Source organism: Puma concolor, chromosome D4 (assembly GCF_028749965.1).
Source record: "Puma concolor isolate L17-30 chromosome D4, mPumCon1.1.hap2, whole genome shotgun sequence".
In the NCBI taxonomy this organism is placed as follows: Eukaryota; Metazoa; Chordata; class Mammalia; order Carnivora; family Felidae; genus Puma; species Puma concolor.
In genome coordinates, this window is record NC_141679.1 from 62,595,872 (window position 1) to 62,617,368 (window position 21,497).

Below are 21,497 nucleotides of genomic sequence, written 5' to 3' on the forward strand. Positions count from 1 at the left end.
GTTCCTGCAGGTGACACCAGTATTTCCCTCAAAATGGAGTTTGAATCCACTCACACACTTAGACTCACTCTTTTGAGGATCCCAAGTTTTTCACTATATTGCAGAGGGCGATTTCATCCAAGGTTTTTCCTAGGGCAGGTGTAACCAATCAATCATTTCAACTATTTTTAACAATAAAATAAAAACAACAAAATGAAACACTCTCCTTATGGACCCAGTTGAACCAATATCTGGAATGCCTGTCACAAGGAGTTGTTAGGGAAGGAAGGAAGGAAGGAAGGAAGGAAGGAAGGAAGGAAGGAAGGAAGGAAGGAAGGAAGGTGGAGGCAGGTTGGGAGGGAGGGAGAAAGAAAGGGAAGGAAGAAGGGAGGAGGAAATGCTCCTGTGGACCAGGGGAGTTGACTTCTGGATTAAGGTTATCTGACATTGTATATCTGATGTTGAGGAGCCTCTGCCAAAAGCAGCAATTTTAGCTCTGATAGAGTCGATGCTAAGCTGCTCTTTCTAACAATAATTAGTCAGCAGGTTCAGCTGCTTCTTTTATAGTATTGTTTATTACAAAACATTACAAAAACATTGACAAAACTCAAAAGAAAGAAAAATCCACCCAAAATCCTGCCATCCTACAAACCAAACTGTTTACATTTTTTTCATGCTCCCTTTTAGTCCCTGTCCATATGCAGACAGAATTTTTGCAGTTGTAAGCATAGCACAGATACAATTTTGTAGTCAGGTTTGTCTCGATTAGAGTTTTAAAGCATTTTTCTAGTTTACTCTGTCATCCTTGGTTTCACTACCAGGAACACCTCACCCCCACCATCCTTACTGACCTCTCATGGGATCCTAAATGGTGAGGAAGGCTTAAAAAGAATAATAATCAATAGGATTAGGGGAAAGGGCTATTTTTAAATTCCTTGTTTAAGGATGGGGGGTTTAGAATTAAACGTGTGTAGAAAGTATTTCTCTCAACCTTTGTTTGCTCCCATGGCTGGAAACCTTTATGAAAACAGCTACATTTTCCACCATCAAGCATGTTTTTGTTATCTTAAGAAAGAGCCCTTGCAGGTATTTCCTCTTTACCTAGTTTGTTTTGAAGGCCTGCTTAGTATTTAGGACATAGGCATATACAGACATCTTTTCCTCCATCTGCTATAATGATTTACGTAACTTGGAAGTTAAGTGTGGATACTAGATACGGAATCCATATAAACATGAAGTGAAATATTCAGCTGTCAAAATGCTGAGTACCTGGATGCATCTTTTTACATTTTAATATGCAGCTCTGTAGTCACTGGCTTCCACACCAAATGGCACGTCAGACTCATGTTGGCAGGAGCTGGTAAAAAATATAGATCCTGGGATTCACCCTTGACCTTGTGAAGCAGAATCTCTGGGGCTTGGCTATGGACTGATGTTTGGTAACATCATATATCATAAATTGTCAAAGGTCTCTCTTTCTTAATAATAGCTCTGATTATTATGGGTTCTGGATTTTTATGGGGATGAAAGGGAAAACAGCTATAAGGATTTGGAGAAGGCATGGTAATATGGAAGAAGAATGTGGCCTATAGAAGCTTTGTTGAAATTTTTCTCTTTGAGCTAGATAGGCCTAAAATGTGAATTACCTGCTCCAGCAATTCTAGCAAGAATCCCAAAGTCAATAGTTTCCCATCTTGGTAAGCCAATCTATCCTAAATTTTCTATACACAATCCTGGAACCCCAAGGGCCATGGTCACAAAGGGGAGGATATCTGTTGGTGACAAGGTTGGGGACGCATGTATCAAATCTCTCTTGGTTTTTTTTTATTAGAATACTTTGGATGGAACTACAGTGTATTATGCTAAGTGAAATAATCTGTCAGTCAGAGAAAGACAGATATCTGATTTCACTCATCTGTGGAATTTAAGAAACAAAACAGATGAATATAAGAGAATGGAAGGGAAAATAAGATACAGAGAGGGAGGCAAACCATAAGAGACTCTTAAATACAGAGAACAAACTAAGGGTTGCTGGAGGGGAGGTGAGTGGGCAGATGGGCTAAATGGGTGATGGGCATTAGGAGGGCACTTGTTGGAATGGGTGTCATATGGAAGCGATGAATCATGGGGTTCTACTTCTAAAACCAATAGTTCACTGTATGTTAACTAACTTGAATTTAAACAAATAAATTTAAAATAAAATACAAAATAAAACTGCATTTACACAGTAAGAAAAAAAAAAGAATACTTTGACTCCAGAAATCTTCCATTTTTAATTCAATTTTAAATTAATTTTTAGAAGCATGGATTCATGTATTAACTAGTTAATTTTTTTTAACTGAAGAGTGGGTTATACCCATATGTGGCCTTTTCAAAAAAAAAAAAAATGATCTCACCCGTGGCCCAATTAGTGTCCTGGAATCTGACCAATCAGATTGCTAGTCCCTCCTTTTCAGAGTAAACAAAGAAGTTAGAGGGCAGAAAGATAGAATTTTTTCCTCTCTCCCTACATTAGACAAAGAAGGAGGAAAGCTTTCCAGGAACAAATAACAGAAAAAGCAAGGAAGAGAGGTACTACAGACCCTAATGTGTGCAAAGAGTTTGTGATTCACCACCCAAGTCCTAGCTACAGTGAAGTCGTATGAATGAAGTTATTTTTGATCACCATACCTAGAAGTGAGTACCATTGGCATCTAGTGGGTAGAGGCCAGGGATGCTGCTAAACATCTTAAAATGGCACAGGATAGCCCCAACACAACAAAGAATTATCTGGCCCAAATGTCAACAGTGCAGAGGCTGAGATACCTGCTGCAGTGTGAAGAGTGAGGTGGTGAACAATAGGTAGGAAATAAACCTGAGAGGCTCATAAAAAACAGATAATGGGACACCTTGAATTTTATGCCAGGGAACTTTATTTTTTTCCATTTTACTTTTATTTTATTTTATTTTATTTTATTTTATTTTATTTTTTACTGTGAATGATGGAGAACCACTGAAAGAAAATTACATGATTGAATTTGGATTTTAAATATATCACTCTGAAGGCATTCTGAAGGGTAAATTGGAGGAGGCCATAACTGGAGAAAAAGAAAGTCCTTAGGATGCTGTTATAAAGGCCCAGAGAGAAATGTAAGGGCCTAGGATAGCACAGTGCCAGAAGGCACCAAAGAAGAGAGGGTCAGCACACATGTAGGATGTGAAAGTTCAGCAGGTATTGGGAACTGAATGGGTATGAGGTGGGCAGGAAGGATTCCAGGATAACTCCCATATTTTCTTTTAGATGATTGGATGGACAATGGTTAGATAACAGGAAGGGAACATTTATGGAAGAAAAAAATAATGTATCCAGATAAAAGTTTCACAAAGTTATTCTTTGGAGGAGATAAAATAGGTAATAGAATCTATTCACTCAACAAATATTTTCATAACCATTATCTGTAGAAAATAGTTGCTAACTAAAGCTGGTTAGCTCCTTATGCAAGCAAGCTATTAGACTGAGCCTTAAGTCTTTCAACTTAAGAAGAAATTTGATGTTATTTTGAGGAAGTCTCTAAGAGCCTTAATGGTTCTCTAATTTCAGGAGATGGAAAGTTTCCCTTTTTGAACCTAGAGTCAACTACACTTAGGGTTTATCTTGAGGGAACCATACCTGTGGAGTTAATTAAGGTAAATAGGTTGGCAAGGACTTCAGCCAACTACTCTAGCAAGACCAAAATAATTCTGTCAGCAAAGATTTTCTTCTGGAGCTCGTTTCAACCTTGAAAGACTGGACTTTTTTTTAGAGTTGATGAAAATAATGGATTCTGGCTTTGGAGAATACTGGAGACAACAAAATGCAGAGATGCAGAGTCGAAATTGAGATGCTTTGTTTAGTAATCAATCCATGCACGTGATTCTGAATTTCCTCATACTGAAATGACACCAAAGAAGATAAAATCCTCAAATCTGCATGGTTGGTGTCCCTGCAGTCAAGCACAAAATATTCCAGAATATTTTATGTAATTTAATTTTTGGAAAGGATAAGCTGTTTTTAGAAGAACTGTAATTTAATGAGTCTTTGGATGACTTGATCTCTTGTTATATTTGAGATAATATCTTGACAATATGGCCTGGAATTTTTTTTCCTTTATGATCTCTTTTATGAAGCAAGAGATAAAAGAACCTGCTCTTGAATAGTCCAGCAACATAAGTACTAAAACCACAGTTTGTTAATATTACAAATAGTTATTTTTGAAGATTTCCAGAATAAAATATGTGCTATAAATTCTGTGTTACCATAAATTTACTTGTTCACTTCAGTTTAACATTATCCCTAAAATCTCACTGATTGAGTTATGTGTAGGGACAGATACAAGGATGATTTTGAAAGTTCAGATTAAGTTTAAGGGAAAAATATTTACTTTCAACCAGTCTAAAATTTCCAACTCAAGGTTGTAGATAAGCTCTGAAGACCTAACTCTTCAATCATCAATAATGCTACCTCTGGTTGGAAATGTAAGTAAAAGCCCACAGATTTATCCCACAGCCTGCCATTTGCCATTATTGGACTATGATTATAAATGAGTTTGACCAGATATTTTCCTATTTGATTCAGACAGTTATTCCTGGAGAAGTGCCTTAAAAGGAAGAATCTGACAATTGCTGTTTTCTGATAGATGTAGCTCTGGTGGAACTGCTGCCAATCCTGGCATTCAAGTCCTCTGAAATTATGTCAGCTAATGAATACTTAGAAAACATAAAGTTCAGAAGGCTGCCAAATTACCGTACAATTTGAAGTATCAGTATGTACATTGTAGGAAAAACGTATGTGTTAAAACCTAAATCAGCCTTACCAGGAGCTGGATTAGTCCATAAATTCCATACCCTATACACTTAATTTTTACTCAGTAAGTGCCTTCTATGTGTTGGCCACTGTGTGAAGTTTTCACAACAACATATCTCCATTCATCTATGCAACAATCCTTTGAAGTAGTTTTAGTAGTCTCCCATTTAGAGATGAAGAAGAAAAGCTAAAGTTCAAAGTTATCTTTCTAATAATTGTTGGAGCTGGGATTTAATCCAGGTCTTTTGACAATAAATGTACCTTTTTGGCATTACACCATTCTGTGCCCTCCAATTTCAGGAAATCAAGCTCGGTGTATGAACCTGAGTTCATCATTTTTCTTCTCAATTTAGCTCCTTCTGTTGAAAACTCACCATCCCTCTTGTCTTCTGTCCCCATGACCAATCTACTGTCAATTCCTATCAATCCTACCTTCAAAGTCTTTGCTATTCAGTGTGCTCTGTGGGCCAGAATCATTGGTACCGTTTGGGATCTTGTTACAAATGCAACATCGCAGGTCCCTATGAACCAGAACCTACTGAACCAGAACCTGCATTTTTGTAAGATTCCCAAGTGATTCATGCACACATTGAAGTTTGGAAAGTATGTCTCTAGGCTAAGTGGCCCCTCTCCATTCCTGTTATCACCATTATTCATCAGGTTCTCAGTGTCTCCGATCCAGAGTGTTTAATAATCCCCTAACTAGCCTTCCTCACTTTCAGTCTCTCCCTAATCCTTCACCACCAAATTCCTATTCATAAACCAACACATTGACTTTTCTAAAGAAAAGATTGAGTCAGTCACTCTCCCCCACCCCCGACTCAAAAACGTTCACTTGTTCCTCAGAGCCCATGAAAAATAATAACAATAGTTAACAATGGCATTCTTAGTCCAAATATTTTATAAGTCCTTTACATAAACTAACTCCTTCACTCCTTACATCAACTATGAAATTGGTATTATTATTACCCCCATGTTAGAGATGAGAAAATGGAGACTGAGGAAAGTTAAATAACTTGCCCAAGGTAATGCAGCTAGTAAATAGTGGCAGCAGGGTTAAGGCTCCCCCAAACTTCTTAACTGGTCTTGAATATCCTCCACAGTTACATTTAAAAGGAAGGGAGGGTTTTTGTCCAAGCATCCACTCTTTGTCAGGAACTTTGCTAGAAGTGTCCACTTGATTGTATCTCACAACCACCGCACAGCAAGGTTTTGATGTTATTATTCCAATTTTTACAGATGAAACTAAGAATTAAAGAAAATTGAACCAAATTTCAGTTAACTCCAAGTCAATATAATTTCTATCTATAGCTCTACTATTCCTTCCACCTAGAAAGTGTTCGCTACATCTGAGTGCCCAGATTTTACTGTCTTTTAAGACCAGTACCAATCTTACATACAAATTTTTCCCTTTCCTTCCAGTATGGAAGTATTCTTACCCTCCTCTGAAAACTTAAAATCTCTTTCCCTCCTTTTTCCTTTGGCACTACTTTGTATTTTTTAATGGTTATCTCTGTGTATGTATAATGATGTATATGCATGAACATTTTCAGAATACTGGGTTCTACTTTCTTTCAGTAACTGTGATTATTGTTCCTGAAGTTTTAGAAGATTAATCTAAGGAAAAAGATTAAATTAGAGCTATAATATTAATAAAATTTAACACAAATTCATGAACAGAAAAAATACAACAGTGATAATTCAGGGTTGACACAAGAATTATCACCCTGGATAAGACAGAATTTGAGAAACAGACAAAAATTAACATTTACTATTTTCTTAATTTAAATTTTTTAAATGTTTATTCACTTTTTTGAGAGAGAGACAGAGACAGAGACAGAGAGCAAGCAGCAGAGGGGCAGAGAGAGAGGGAGACACAGAATCCAAAGCAGGCTCCAGGCTCTAAGCTGTCAGCACAGAGCCCAACAAGGGGCTCAAACCCACAAAGAGATCATGACCTGAGCTGAAGTCAGAAGCTTAACAAACTGAGCCACCCAAGCACCCTTATATTTAATTTTTTCCCATAAAATCAAGCAAATCCCTGTTGTGAGTTGATTTTCATGCAAGATGTTTTCTTAATTTTCCACCAACTCATCAGTTATTTTCTGTCACTTTGCTTACATCTTTCATTCTATTTTATTTTTCCTGACAGCTGTTATCTGTTATAAACAATCCTTTCAGGTAGCTCTACTCTGATAATAATTCCAAAATTACCCCAATATGATTCCAACCCTTTCTTACTACCTGACATATTCATTCCCACAAATAGCCCACTTTAAAAGGGATATGAAGGGAAAAGGAGAGAAGACTTGGCTTAAATATTCTTTTAAAAACTTCTATTGTGGTAGTTCCTGCAGCCCTAAAATTCCATTAGCAAGTAAGTTTAAAACTTTACCAGCCCATGTTAATTACACTAGAATTAAAAAAAAAAGTTTATCAGCTGAATATTTTTCCAAGATATATGTCACATAATTTATTGTCAACCAAACAATAAAATATATACATTTTCTCTTCATACTTATTTATAATTATTACTGATACCCAATAAAGATATTTATAGTCCAGAGATAATTTCAATTTTATAACTCAATAAGTATTATCATACAGGCAGCAACCAAGAAAACTTTCATTTCCTCTTTCACTGATGCTGACTCCCACATCTAAATAAAAGTCAGTCTTAATTACTTGGTAATTCCTTTTTTTTTTAGTGTACTTTAAGAAGCAGAGCTCTGAAGTGTATTTCCAAAGGTGTTCTAAGATTCACTTTAAGAGAGGGATATAGTATGCAGCTTTGACTTGAATCTTTTCTAGAAAGAACATCTCACACTGGTTTCCATGGAATGCCCTGTAGGACAAAGTGTAAAGTATTTATCTTAAGCCAAAGGAATTCCCAAAAGCCAAAAACAAACTTCAGACATATTATATTTTTTTCTATTCTGTTTAAAAGAGAATTGGAACTAAGTGGAAGTATCACATACAGTGCCATAAATTCCAAAGAGCCTTGGAGTTTATATCATTTAATGGCACTAGAATATACTTTTCATGACAGGAAGCATCTTGACTTTTTTCTTCATTGCAGATTGTCCAGCATCTAACATACTGCCTACAGTTTAACATTTGCTTAATACTTGTTGAGTAAATGAACAAACTCTTTTCATTTCACAGATGAAGAAATTGGGAGCCAAGTAGTCAAATGACCCAACCAAAGTCACACAATAACTTTGAAGCTGTCCTGGCACTAGAACTTCAGTCTACATCCCTCATTTGGGATCATTTCCACTGGTTGAAACATAAGCAAATTCAGGAGTTGGGTAGGGAGAGAAATAATGAAAAGTGAAATTAAATAGAAGCCTAGAGGGGCGCCTGGGTGGCGCAGTCGGTTAAGCGTCCGACTTCAGCCAGGTCACGATCTCACGGTCTGTGAGTTCGAGCCCCGCGTCGGGCTCTGGGCTGATGGCTCGGAGCCTGGAGCCTGTTTCCGATTCTGTGTCTCCCTCTCTCTCTGCCCCTCCCCTGTTCATGCTCTGTCTCTCTCTGTCCCAAAAATAAATAAACGTTGAAAAAAAAATTTAAAAAAAATAAATAAATAAATAAATAAATAGAAGCCTAGAGACTTTTTTCAAACACCTCATCAGAAGCCAAAAATAAAATTGTAATTAGCATTGGGAAGGGAGTACTAAAAAACATGTTTTTTAATTAAAAACTCTTCCAAGAGCAAACAAACAAACAAAAACTCCACCTGTCTGACTGATGGCCAAAACAACAATTACAGGGGTTTAAAAGAAAATCAGCTTTTAATAACAGAAAAGTAGCCCACAAAAGGAAAGGAAACCCACAAACAGAGCAGGTTAACCATAAAACTGAAAACTAGACCAAATATAATTTGAGAAATGCTTTGAAAAGGACTCCAAAGGCAACAAAACACTTTTTACAACACACTAAAAAAAAAAAAAAAGTGGGCTGAAGAATCTGAATGACAATTTAATGATCAAGGTCTAAAAACGGTACACTCATCAAAAGATCAGATAGCAAATTGGGTAAACGAATCACTTTTCTTGGTCCTCATGGGGAAAAAATGCTAGAAGGGAGGTTCATGCATCATAAATATCTTTTGAAACAGACAACTCAGGGCTATCATATCAAATAGTGGCAAATGCCCATGAGTAAGCAGGAAAAAGGCAAAGAGGTTTCAATGTATATGTAAAGTACATACTTATGCAACTGAAGAGAAAAACTATTCTCAAGTCTGTATCAGGACACCACACCAACCTAGAAAAAGGACAGAGAAGTTCCCTGAAGGATACTGCCTCGATGTGATGCTGCAGCCAAAAATTCTACTAAAATACTGCTAAAGAGCATCAAGTAGAAGAAAACTTTCCTGTTTCTATTTAAAACTGTGGTTTAAACATGCTGGAAGAAAACATACATTTCTTACTACTGGTTTTAAGAATAATAGAATTGAACTAGAAAACGAAAGGAAAAAAATAGGGACTCATGGTCAAGGAGACTATGCAAACTACTATAGACTATCAAGGCAAAGTTTCTGCTCTTGAGAGTTGTACTTAACCTAGGAATTCTGCAATCTCTCTGAACAGTCTGTTCCAGTATGTGGATGTGGCCACCACTTTACTAAGCACTTAATCATGTACCAAGCATTGTGCTAATCACTTTATATCCATTATCTCATTTAAACTTCACAATAACATGAACATATAAGTATTATTTTCCCCACTTTACAGATAACTAGATTGAGGTTTAGAGAGGTTAATAATTTGTCTTTTTGACACTACAGATAAGAGTCGGGATGTGAACCTTGGCTGATCAGACCTCTATATCAAGGTTTTATCCAACCTGCCCTCAGCAGGAGTTTTCCAAAGCAGTGCCAGTTTTCCCACAGCAGACCTACACAAACTTTGATAACATCATGCAGCCCACCGCCATGCTCTCCTAGAGATCACCCCACTCAAGCTGCCCTTGGCTGAAGTCCATCCAGAGTGGCGCCACAAGCATGGCAGTGTGCAAGCAGCAACATGGGCCAATACCACTCCAGTTATTCCTGCCCCAGGAAGAGGGGAAGACAACTACTCATACCAATTTGACCGCAGCCCCAGCAGTGGGCTGGGGGCAGACATCTGGTCTGACTACAGGCCCCACCCACCAATGAAAGTCTCCCGAGGAACAACACAGTGAGAACATCCTGCAGTTTAGTGCAACCACAGTTCTGGAAAACACCTGATCTAACCCAGCTCAAGCCCAAGGTGGCCCCAGATTGGGCCATTAACAACACTGGGACCAAACACTACCCATAACAGGCAAAGGGAGCCATTGCAGATGACTGGACTGAAGGCAAATGCAGTTCAGCCACAACAGTAGGGTGTGTATAAGACACATAGAAGACATCCCTGAAGTGCTAGGCTCTGGGGAACAGAGGACACTGCACTATGGAGCACCACAGAACTTCTTCTTCATAAGGCCACTACTTGAAAAAGCAGGAGATGTAGCTGACTTTCCTAACACATAAGATAGACACAGAGAGTTAGACAAAATGAAGAAACAGAGGAATATGTTCCAAATGAAAGAACAGGACAAAAATCACAGCAAGAAAGCTAAAGGAAACAGAGATAAGTAATATGCCTGATAGAGAATTTAAAGTAATGGTCATAAAGATACTCACTGGACTTGAGAAGAGTGGAGGACCTCAGTGAGACCCTTAACAAAGAGAAAGAAAATGTGAAAAAGAACTAATCAGAAATGAAGAACAGAAGCTGAAATTAAAAATACACTAAAGGAAATAAATAGTAGACTACGGGAAGCAGAAAAATGAATCATCAACCTGGAGAACAGAGTAATGGAAAGCAATCAAGCTGAATAGGAGAAATAAAAAAACTTAATTAAAAAAGAGAGAGAGAGAGAGAATAGATTAAGAGAATTCAGCAACACCATCGAATGTAACACCATTCGCATTATAGGAATCCCAGAAGGAGAAGAGAGAGAAAGGAGAGGGGCAGAAAATGTATTTGAAGAAATAATAGCTGAAAACTTCCCAGATCTGGGGGAGAAAACAGAAATCCAGATCCAGGAAGCACAGAGAGCCACCAACAAAATCAACCCAAGGAAGCCCACACCAAGACACACAGTCATTAAAATGGCAAAAATTAGTGAAGAAGAGAGAATTTTATTTATTTTTTTTTTTAATTTTTTTTTTCAACGTTTATTTATTTTTAGGACAGAGAGAGACAGAGCATGAACGGGCGAGGGGCAGAGAGAGAGGGAGACACAGAATCAGAAACAGGCTCCAGGCTCTGAGCCATCAGCCCAGAGCCCGACGCGGGGCTCGAACTCACGGACCGCGAGATCGTGACCTGGCTGAAGTCGGACGCTTAACCGACTGCGCCACCCAGGCGCCCCGAAGAGAGAATTTTAAAAGCAGCAAGAGAAAAGAAACAGTTACAGATACATGAAACCACATAAGGCTCTCAGATGATTTTCCAGCAGAAACTTTGCAGGCCAGAAGGGAGTGGCATGATATATTCAAAGTGCTGAAAGAAAACCTGCAATGAATAATGCTTCATCCAACAAGGCTATTGTTCAGAATAGAAGAGAGATAAAGAATTTCTCAGACAGGTGCTCCTGGGTAGCTCAGTTGGTTAAGCATCAAACTCTTGATCTCAGCTCAGGCCTTGATCTTATGGTTGTGAGTTCAAACCCCATGTTGGGTTCAACCCTGGGTATGAATCCTACTTAAAAAAAAATTAAAGAATTTCTCAGGCAAACAAAAATTAAAGGAATCTATCACTATTAAACCAGCCTTACAAAAAATATTAAAAGGAATTCTTTCAGTGAAAAGGAAAGATCACAAGCAGGAGCAAGAAAAGTAGAAACCACAAAAGCAGCAAAATTAAATATATCTATTAGGTATATCTATATCCTTTGACCCAGTCAAGGGATTCATAAAATGAAAGCATGTAAAGTATGGCACTATATACATAAAACATGGGGAGGTAGAAGTAAAAATGTAGTGCTTTTAGAATGGACTCATAGGCTATTATATGCACAAGATGTTTCATATAAACCTAAAGGTAACCACAAATCAAAAAACTGATAATAGATATGCAAATTTTTTTAAAAAAAAGGAATCCAAGTATATCACTAAAGAAAGCCAGCAAACCATGAGGGAAGAAAGCAAGAGAAGAAAGGAATAGAAAAGAACTACGAAAACAACCATTAAAAAGTAACTAAATGGCAATAAGTACATACCTGTCAATCATTACTTTGAATATAAATGTACTAAATCCTCCATTCAAGAGACATGGGGTGATGGAATTGATAAAAAAAAGAAAGACCCATCCATATGCTGCCTACGAGAGATGCAGACACATGCAGATTGGTACTCATGCAGCAGCCACTGTGCAGACAGGACTTCAGTCACTCACACACCTCATTCCTTTCTGCCGAAACCATGTTTGACAAACCCATTATGGCTGAGATTGAGAAATTCAATAAGTTGAAACTGAAGAAGACAGAAACGCAAAAGAAAAATCCACTGACTTCAAAAGAAACAACTGAACAGGAAAAGCAAGCAGGCAAATCATAATGAGGCATGCACAGTCAATATGCACTGTACATTACACAAGCATTGCCTTCTTATTTTACTTTTTTCAGCTGTTTAACTTTGTAAGATGCAAAGAGGTTGGATCAAGTTTAAATGACTGTGCTGCCCCTTTTTACATCAAAGAATCAAGAAATACTGACAACAAGGGCCGTGCCTACCTCTCCCTTCTGCTTGTCTGGCTGGCTGGGAAGGGAAAGAACTTGCATGCTGGTGAAGAGAGAAGCTGGGTGGTACAAGAGTGAAATCTAGAGTAAAAACCAAGCTGGCCCAAGGTGTCCTGCAAGCTGTAATTTGCAGTTTAATCACAGAACCATTTTTTTGTTCAAACAACTTTAATTATTGAAATATACAATTTTTTGAATGTGCAAATAAAAAGTTTTAAAACCTGAAAAAAAAAGACACATGCAGATTGAAAGTGAAGGGATGGAAAAAGCACTTATCATGCAAATGGAAGTGTATAGAAAGCCAACGTAGCAAACTTATATCAGGCAAAATAGACTAAAACAAAGACTATAACAAGAGACAAAGAAGAACACTACATAATCATAAAGGGAACAATCCAACCAGAAGATATAACAATTGTAAATATTTATGCACCCAACATAGTGACACCCAAATACATAAGGCATTTTTTAACAAATATGAAGAAAATAATTGATAGAAATACGATAATAGTAGAGGACTTACTCCCCTTTCATCAATGGATAGATCATTCAAACAGAAAATCAACAAGAAAAGAGTGGCTTTGAGTGACACATTGGACCAGATGAATCTAACAGATATATTGAGAACATTCCATCCTAAAACAGTGGAATACACATTGTTTTCAAGTACACATGGAACGTTCTCTAGAATAGATCACATGTTAGTCCAAAAAACAAATCTCAACAAACTCAAAAAGATTGAAGTCATACCATGCATCTTTTCCAGTCACAATGCTATGAAACAAAAAATCAACCTCAAGAAAAAATCTGGAAAGAACACAAATACATGGAGGTTAAATAACATGCTACAAACAATGAATAGGTTAACCATGAAACTAAAGAGTCAATCAAAAACTACATGGAGACAAATGAAAATGAAAACTCAAAAGTCTAAAATCTTTGGGACACAGCCAAAGCTGTTCCAGGAGGGAAGTTTATAGCAATACAAGCCTACCTCAAAAGCAAGAAAAATCTCAAAGAAACTTACACTTAAATAGCCCTAACCTTACACCTAAAGGAGCTACAAAAAGAATAATAAACAAAGCCCAAAAACAGAAGGAAGGAAATAATAAAGATTAGAGAAGAAATAAGTGAAATAGGAACTAAGAAACAGTAGAAGTCAATAAAACCAGGAGGTGGTTCTTTGAAAAAAAATCAACAAAATTGCTAAGCTTTTAGCCAGACTCATAAAAAAAAAAAAAACAACACAAAAACACACGAAGAAAGAAAGAAAGAAAGAAAGAAAGAAGACTCAAAAAAAATCTGAAATGAAAGAAGAGAAATAATAACTGACACCACAGAAATAAATAGGACTTTAAGAGGATATTATGAAAACCTATATGCCAACAAACTGGATAACCTAGAAGAAACTGACAAATTACTAGAAATATATAGCCTCCAAAACTGAATCAGGAAGAATATAAAACTTGAACAAAGTTATTACCAGCAATGACATTAAATCAGTAATCAAAAAAGTCCCAAACAAATGACCAGGATCAGATGGTTTCACAGGTGAATTCTACCAAACATTTAAAGAAGAGTTAATACCTATTCTCATCAAACCAGTTCAAAAAAAAAGAACTATTCCAAATTCATTTTATGAGGCCAGCATTACCCTGATACCAAAACCAGATAAAGACACCACTGAAAAAGAACTACAGGCCAATATCTCTTATGGACATAGATGCACAAATTCTCAACAAAATATTAGCAAACTGAAACCAACAATACATAAAAAAAACATCATTCACCACAATCAAGTGGGATTTATTCCTGGATTGCAAGTGTGGTTCAATATTTGCAAATCAATCAATATGATACTTCAAATCAGCAAGAAAAAAGAGAAGGGTGCCTGAGTGGCTCACTCGGTTAAGCATCTGACTTCAGCTCAGGTCATGATCTCGCAGTTCATGAGTTCAAGCCCCACATTGGCGCATCGGGCTCTGTGCTGACAGCTGGGAGTCTGGAGCCTACTTCAGATTCTGTGTGTGTGTGTGTGTGTGTGTGTGTGTGTCTCTCTCTCTCTCTCTCTCTCTCTCTCTGCCCCTCCCCTACTCACACTCTGTCTCTCTCAAAAATAAATAAACATTAAAAAAATTTTTAAAGGATAAAAACCATGCATTCATTTCAATAGATGCAGAAAAAGCATTTGACAAAGTACAACATCCATTCATGATAAAAATCCTCAACCAAGTAGGTTTTGAGGGAACACACCTCAACATAATAAAGGCCCTTTATGAAACACCCACAGCTAACATTATACTCAAAGGTGAAAAAATGAAAGCTTTTCCCTTAATATCAGGAACAAGACAAGGATGTCTTCTCTCGCCACTTTTATTCAACACAGTACTGGAAGTCCCTAGCCTCAGCAATTAGACAGCAAGAAGAAATAAAAGTCATCCAAATTGGTAAGGAAGAAGTAAAACTTCCACTATTTGCTATGACATGATATTGTATATGGAAAACCATAATGGTTCCACCAAAAAACTACTACAACTGATACATGAATTCAGGAAAGTCGCAGGATACAAAATCAATATACAGAAATCTGTTGCATTTCTATACATTAATAACAAAGCAGTAGAAAGAGAAATAAGAAAACAATCCCATTTATAATTGCACCAAAAATAATAAAATACCTAGTAGTAAACAACCAAGGAGGTAAGAGATTGTATTCTGAAAACTATAAAACATTGATGAAATAAATTGAAGAAGACATAAACAAATGGAAAGAGATTCCATGCTCATAGTTTGGAAGAACAAATATTGTTAAAATGTCTACAGCACCCAAAGCAGCACACATTTAATGCAATCCCTATCAAAATACCAACAGCATTTGTCACAGAATTAGAACAAATAATCCTAAAATTTGTATGGAATCACTTCACATCCTGACTAGCCTGGATTTGAAGATATACTACAACTGTAGTAATCAAAACAGTATGGTACTAGCACAAAAATAGACACATAGGTCAATAGAATAGAGCCCAGAAATAAACCCATTATTATATGGTCAATTAATCTATAACAAAGGAGGCAAGAATATGCAATGGGAAAAAGACAATCTCTTCAACAAATGGTGCTGGGAAAACTGGACAGCAACATGCAAAAGAATGAAACTGGACCACTTTCTAACACCTTATACAAAAATAAATTCAAAATGGATTATAAACCTAAATGTCAAATCTGAAGCCATAAAAATGACACAAGAGAGCACAGGCAATAAGTTCCTCAACATTGGCCAAAGCAACTTTTTTCTAAATATGTCTTCTGAGGCAAGGAAAACAAAAGCAAAAATAAACTATTGGTACTAAATCAAAATAAAAAGCTTCAGGGCACCTGGGTGGCTCAGTCAATTAAGCATCTGACTTCAGCTCAGGTCATGATCTCACAGTCAATCCCACATTGGACTGTCTGCTGTCAGCACTGAGCCTGCTTCAGACCCTCTGTGCCCTCTCTCTCTCTGCCTTTCCCCTGCTTGTGTTCTCTCTCTGTCTCTCTCAAATAAACATTAAAAAAAAGAAGTTTCTGCATAGCAAAGGAAACAGTCAACAAAACTAAAAGACAATCTACTCAATGAGAGAAGATATTTTCAAATGATATATCTGATATCTGATATATCTGATACTGGGTTAGTATCCAAAATATATAAAGAACTTATAAAACTCAACACTCCAAAATTAATAATCCAATTTAAAAATGAGCAGAAGACGTTAATAGACATTTTTCCAAAGAAGACATCCAGATGGCCAATAGACACATGAAAACATGTTCATCATCATTTACCATCAGGGAAATGCAAAACAAAACTACAATGAGATATCACCTCACACCTGTCAGAATGGCTAATATCAACAACAAAAGAAAAAACAAGAGTTGGCAAGGATGTGGAGAAAAAGGAACTCTCATGCACTGTTGGTGGGAATGCAAACTGGTGCGGCCACTGTGGAAAACAGTATGGAGTCTCCTCAAAAAAAAAAAAATTAAAAATAGAATTAACATATGATCCAGTAATTCCACTGTTGTGTATTTACCCAAAGAATATGAAAACACTAATTTGAAAAGATATATGCATCCCTTTGTTTATTGCAGCATTATTTACAATAACCAAAATATGGAAGCAGCCCAAGTGTCCATTGACTGATGAGTGGATAAAGAAGAGGTGACGTAGATATACAATGGAATATTACTCAGTCATAAAAAAAAAAAAGAATGAAATTGGGACTCCTGGGTGGCTCAGTCAGTTGAGCATCCAACTCGACTTCTGCTCTGATCATGATCCCAAGGTCATGGGATCGAGGCCCACGTCATGCTCCATGCTGAGCACAGAGCCTGCTTAAGATTCTCTCTCTCTCCCCCTCTCCCCCCAACCTGCTTGCTCTCTCTCTCTCTAAAAATAATTTTTTTGTAAAAAAAGAATGAAATATTGCCAATTGCAGCAACATCAATGGATCTAGAGAATATAATGCTAAGTGAAATAAGTCAATCAGAGAAAGACAAACACCATATGATTTCGCTCATATGTGGAATTTAAGAAACAAAACAAATGAGCAAAGAAAAAAGATAAGCAAACAAACAAACACAAAAAACCACTCCTAAATATAGAGAAAAACTGTGGTTGCCAAGGGAGAGGTAGGTAGGGGGATGGCTGAAATAGGTGATGGGGATTAAGCGTACACTTATCATCATGAGCACTGAATAATGTATAGAATTGTTCAATTGTACACTCGAAACTAATATAACACTGTATGTTAATTATACTGGAATTTTAAATTAATGAATTAAGAAAAATAAATTATTTTTCTCACACTTCCTGAGTTCAAGCCCCGCACTGGGCTTTGTGCTGACAGCTCAGAGCCTGGAGCCTGTTTCAGATTCTGCGTCTCCTTCTCTCCCTCTGTCCCTCCCCTGCTTGCACTCTGTCTCTCTCTCTCAAAAATAAATGAACATTAAAAGAAAAAAATGATTTTAACCAGCATGTTATACTTCCTTCCCCACCCTTAATCCTACCTATTCATTTTTCCCCTTTGGGCATGACTGAGTTGGTTTGCCCAAATCACACCATGAAAAAACAAATTAAACAGCTCTAATTCTAAATACAAGCATGAAGAAACCATGTCTGCTTTGACTTTGTGTCTGCAAAGTCTGACCATTGTCTTGTACAATATTCAGTAGGTGTCTGATAAGTTGAAATCTGCTGGATAGAAATAATGCATATTGCAGTAATATGGCAACTTTCTGACAAGAAACATACTTGATTATGTCTGGATACACAAAGCCTGTACTTTAGAAACTGAGGCTTAAAGAACTATAACAGATAAAGGTCAGACTTTTCTACAATGGATACATTAGCTCTGACATAAACAGGCAGCCATTGAGTAGGAGGAGGAGGAGGAGGAGGAGGAGGAGGAGGAGGAGGAGGATGAAGAGGTGGAGGAGAAGGAGAAGGAGAGAAGGAGGAGGAGGAGGAAGAGGTGGAGGAGAAGGAGAAGGAGAACAGGACAAACAATAAAGCCAACCCTGGTTAATTACTAAGAAAAAATAAATCCATTGAAAGCTATTTTGTAATTCATAGAATCAACACAAAGACTGAAGAACTAGGCTTAAAATATCAGAAGAAACCAGGAAAATATAGGTAACCAGAACCACTGCTAAAGCCACATGCCAGGAATAGCCTGGTTAGGTGCTAAGCTATCACCACTGAACGTTGGATGGCACAGCTGGACTGCCACCACCTGAAGCTTAGGGAACTCTGCTAAAACTGCAGACACAACCACCAGTGGATGCTGGATGCCACAGGCACTACCCACCACCACAAGAAATTCTAAACTGACCCTGCTTCTTTAGGTAACTCATCACAGATTCCAATTCTTGGGCAGACTCTATTATAGCTGAAGTTAGGCAGCCTAAACTCAAGCTGTAAGGGAGGAAAAATAACTGGCTTTTTGGCCTCGACCATGGAGTGGACTCTGCTTCTCCCCAAGTCTTGAATAAGATTCCACAAACACAGGAAATGAATTTGAGTGTGGGTGACCACAATAAAAAAAGATATGTATTTACTACAAAATTACAGTCTGATAAAGGGATCTAGAACTAGATTAGGATGAAGGGAGTCTCCAAAATCTAGTAAGGGGACATACAAAAGACCAAAAATCTAGTAAGGGGAAACCACACCTCCAAGTGAACTCTGTTTCTCAGGTGGAATGCACTCCCGGAAAAAGGAGCATGAGCTGTGTCAGCACTGAAGGGGGACATTACCACAAGGGTCCCATGAAGGGAGGCACACTTCCTACATCATAGGTCAGCAGTTATGGTTTCACTCCCGTTGAAGTCCCTGAAGTTATGACATGCCTGTGGCCATAATTTCCTACCACCCCTGTTCAGACATTTGCTGATTATTTCCTCCTGGGTTACAGTGATGCTTCTGAGCCCTTCATAATGTGATGGTTACATTTACTGAGTGTTCCAGAGCTATGCTAAGGGCACATGTACTAAGTCATTTTATTTTCACAATAATCCTATGAAGTAGGTACTGTGATTATTCTCAGCGTATGGATGAAGAAAGTGAGGCAGAGAGGTTACTTAATTTACCCAAGGACACATCACAGGAGAGCCGGCAGTACCAAGGCTGGAACCAGGCAGTCTGGCTACAGAACCAGTCCTCTTCGCCACCTCCATTTTGTGAGAATTTCCAGCAAGCCCCACTGGACTGCTGCTGTATACCATATATTTCCTTTATTATATCAACCGCTACAGAAAATTAGCATTTTACACATCCAGCATAATACCAACACTTCTACTTGCACAACTTTATCAGCCCCTATGCATCAAATACATTTACCAGAATAATAACATTAGAAAAGTCACAGAAGAAAGAACAATCAAGCTGTGGTGAATCCCACTCACCAACTCTACCTACGAGCCTTTGATGGATCTCAATTTGTTGCACTCCATGCAAGTTAAAAGAACTGTGTTACCACAGTGTTCAGTGCTGCAATAAATGTATGTATATACTTCTTTGTTTCCATTGCACTCTGTTGCATGGGTGTCCCTGCCCTGAACCTATTCATTTCAGGGCCAGGAAAGCTCAGACTCATCCCCCTGCCATATGCCCACAATTCCCAGGCAAACTTCAGCTTCTGATTCTTTGCTACCTTCTTTCGGAAAGTGGCAATCCTCAGTTTAAAAAAAATAAAAATATTCCATCCATGTACCCTCTCCATTAAGATTACATATATCAGGCAGGGATCAATCAGGAAAACGGGACCATTCTAAGTATTGAAGGAGAGGGAATTCAATGTAGAGAAGGAACAGAAGAGCCCAGTTAAACAGAGGACGGTGAAGCAACTTAAGAGCTTAGCAGCAAGAAGCCACTACCACTTCTGTGGCTGGAGGGACAAAAGAAGGAGGTAGTGATATGGGCTTCCAGAGTTTAGGATTACTGGAGAAAGCAGGGACCATGGCAGGTATGTCTGATAAGAACTGGAGTCACAGAGAAGATGCAGCGACTGCTTAAGATGCTGCCCATGGCAGAGAAGAGGAGAAACACCCTAGGCTCTCCTCTTACCTGCTCTTCTGTTTCCTATCAGTCCCTCCCAACCCAGCTGACAGGGGAGCCTGAGAAAAGATCCTGCCAGGTCAGCCCCATTATGACACCGAGTAAATCAGGGAATGCCAAGGAATGGATCTAAGAGCAAACAGATCATGGACAGTTCATGCCTCAATATTTAAATTACATTTGTTGGAGTATTACTTAATTTCTAAAACTAAGTGGATTTATATGTATTATTGAATACATATGTATTTTAATATTAAAATATTTCTGAGATAACCATCACTATTTCAAATTAGCACTGTTTGGGGCAGCCCTAAATAAAGTATGCCTATATATTATTTGTGATTTATTATGTGGTGGTAATATATTTATGATTAAGCTGGTTGTTTAATGAACTATATATAATCCATTTAGTAATATATAATCAGTTCTCATTAATATATTTGCTGTCCTTTTTTCCATTTTGCTATTTATTTTTTCCAATATTTTAGCATGAAAACTTTATTTTTTATATTAAATATAATTTATTTCCATACAACACCCAGTGCTCATCCCAACAGGTGCCCTCCTCAATGCCCATCACCCAATTTCCCCTCTCCCCACCCCACATCAATCCTGTTTGTTCTCAGTATTTAACAGTTTCTTAGGGTTTGCCTCCCTCCCTCTAACATTTTTCCCCCTTCCCCTCCCCCATGGTCATCTGTTAAGTTTCTCAGGATCCACAGATGAGTGAAAACATATGGTGTCTGTCTTTCTCTGCTTGACTTATTTCACTTAGCATAATACCCTCCAGTTCCATCCACATTGCTGCAGATGGCCAGATTTCATTTTTTTTCATTGCCAAGTAGTATTCCATTGTATATATAAACCAAATCTTCTTTATCCATTCGTCAGTTGATGGACATTTAGGCTCTTTCCATAATTTGGCTATTGTTGAAAGTGCTGCTATAAACATTGGGGTACAAGTGCCCTTATGCATCTACACTCCTGTATCCCTTGGGTAAATTCCTAGCAGTGCTTTTGCTGAGTCATAAGGTAGTTTTATTTTTAATTTTTTGAGGAACCTCCACACTGTTTTCCAGAGCAGCTGCACCAGTTTGCATTCCCACCAGCAGTGCAAGAGGGTTCGTGTTTCTCCACATCCTCTCCAGCATCTATAGTCTCCTGATTTGTTCATCTTAGCCACTCTCACTGTCATGAGGTGATATTTCAGTGTGGTTTTGATTTGCATTTTCCTGATGAGGAGTGATGTTGAGCATCTTTTCATGTGTCTATTGGCAATCTGGATGTCTTCTTTAGAAAAATGTCTATTCATGTCTTCTGCCC

The 21,497-nt window shown here is 37.8% G+C and overlaps 1 protein-coding gene across 1 annotated transcript; it reads left to right on the plus strand.

The window, feature by feature from the left end:
* The first annotated feature begins 12,253 nt into the window (after positions 1–12,253).
* Positions 12,254–12,810, plus strand: LOC147574936 (thymosin beta-4-like). The gene has a single exon (XM_086684700.1). The coding sequence runs from the start codon at positions 12,261–12,263 to the stop codon at positions 12,393–12,395; it is 135 nt and encodes a 44-aa protein (XP_086540826.1). The 5' UTR covers positions 12,254–12,260; the 3' UTR covers positions 12,396–12,810.
* Positions 12,811–21,497: the final 8,687 nt, after the last annotated feature.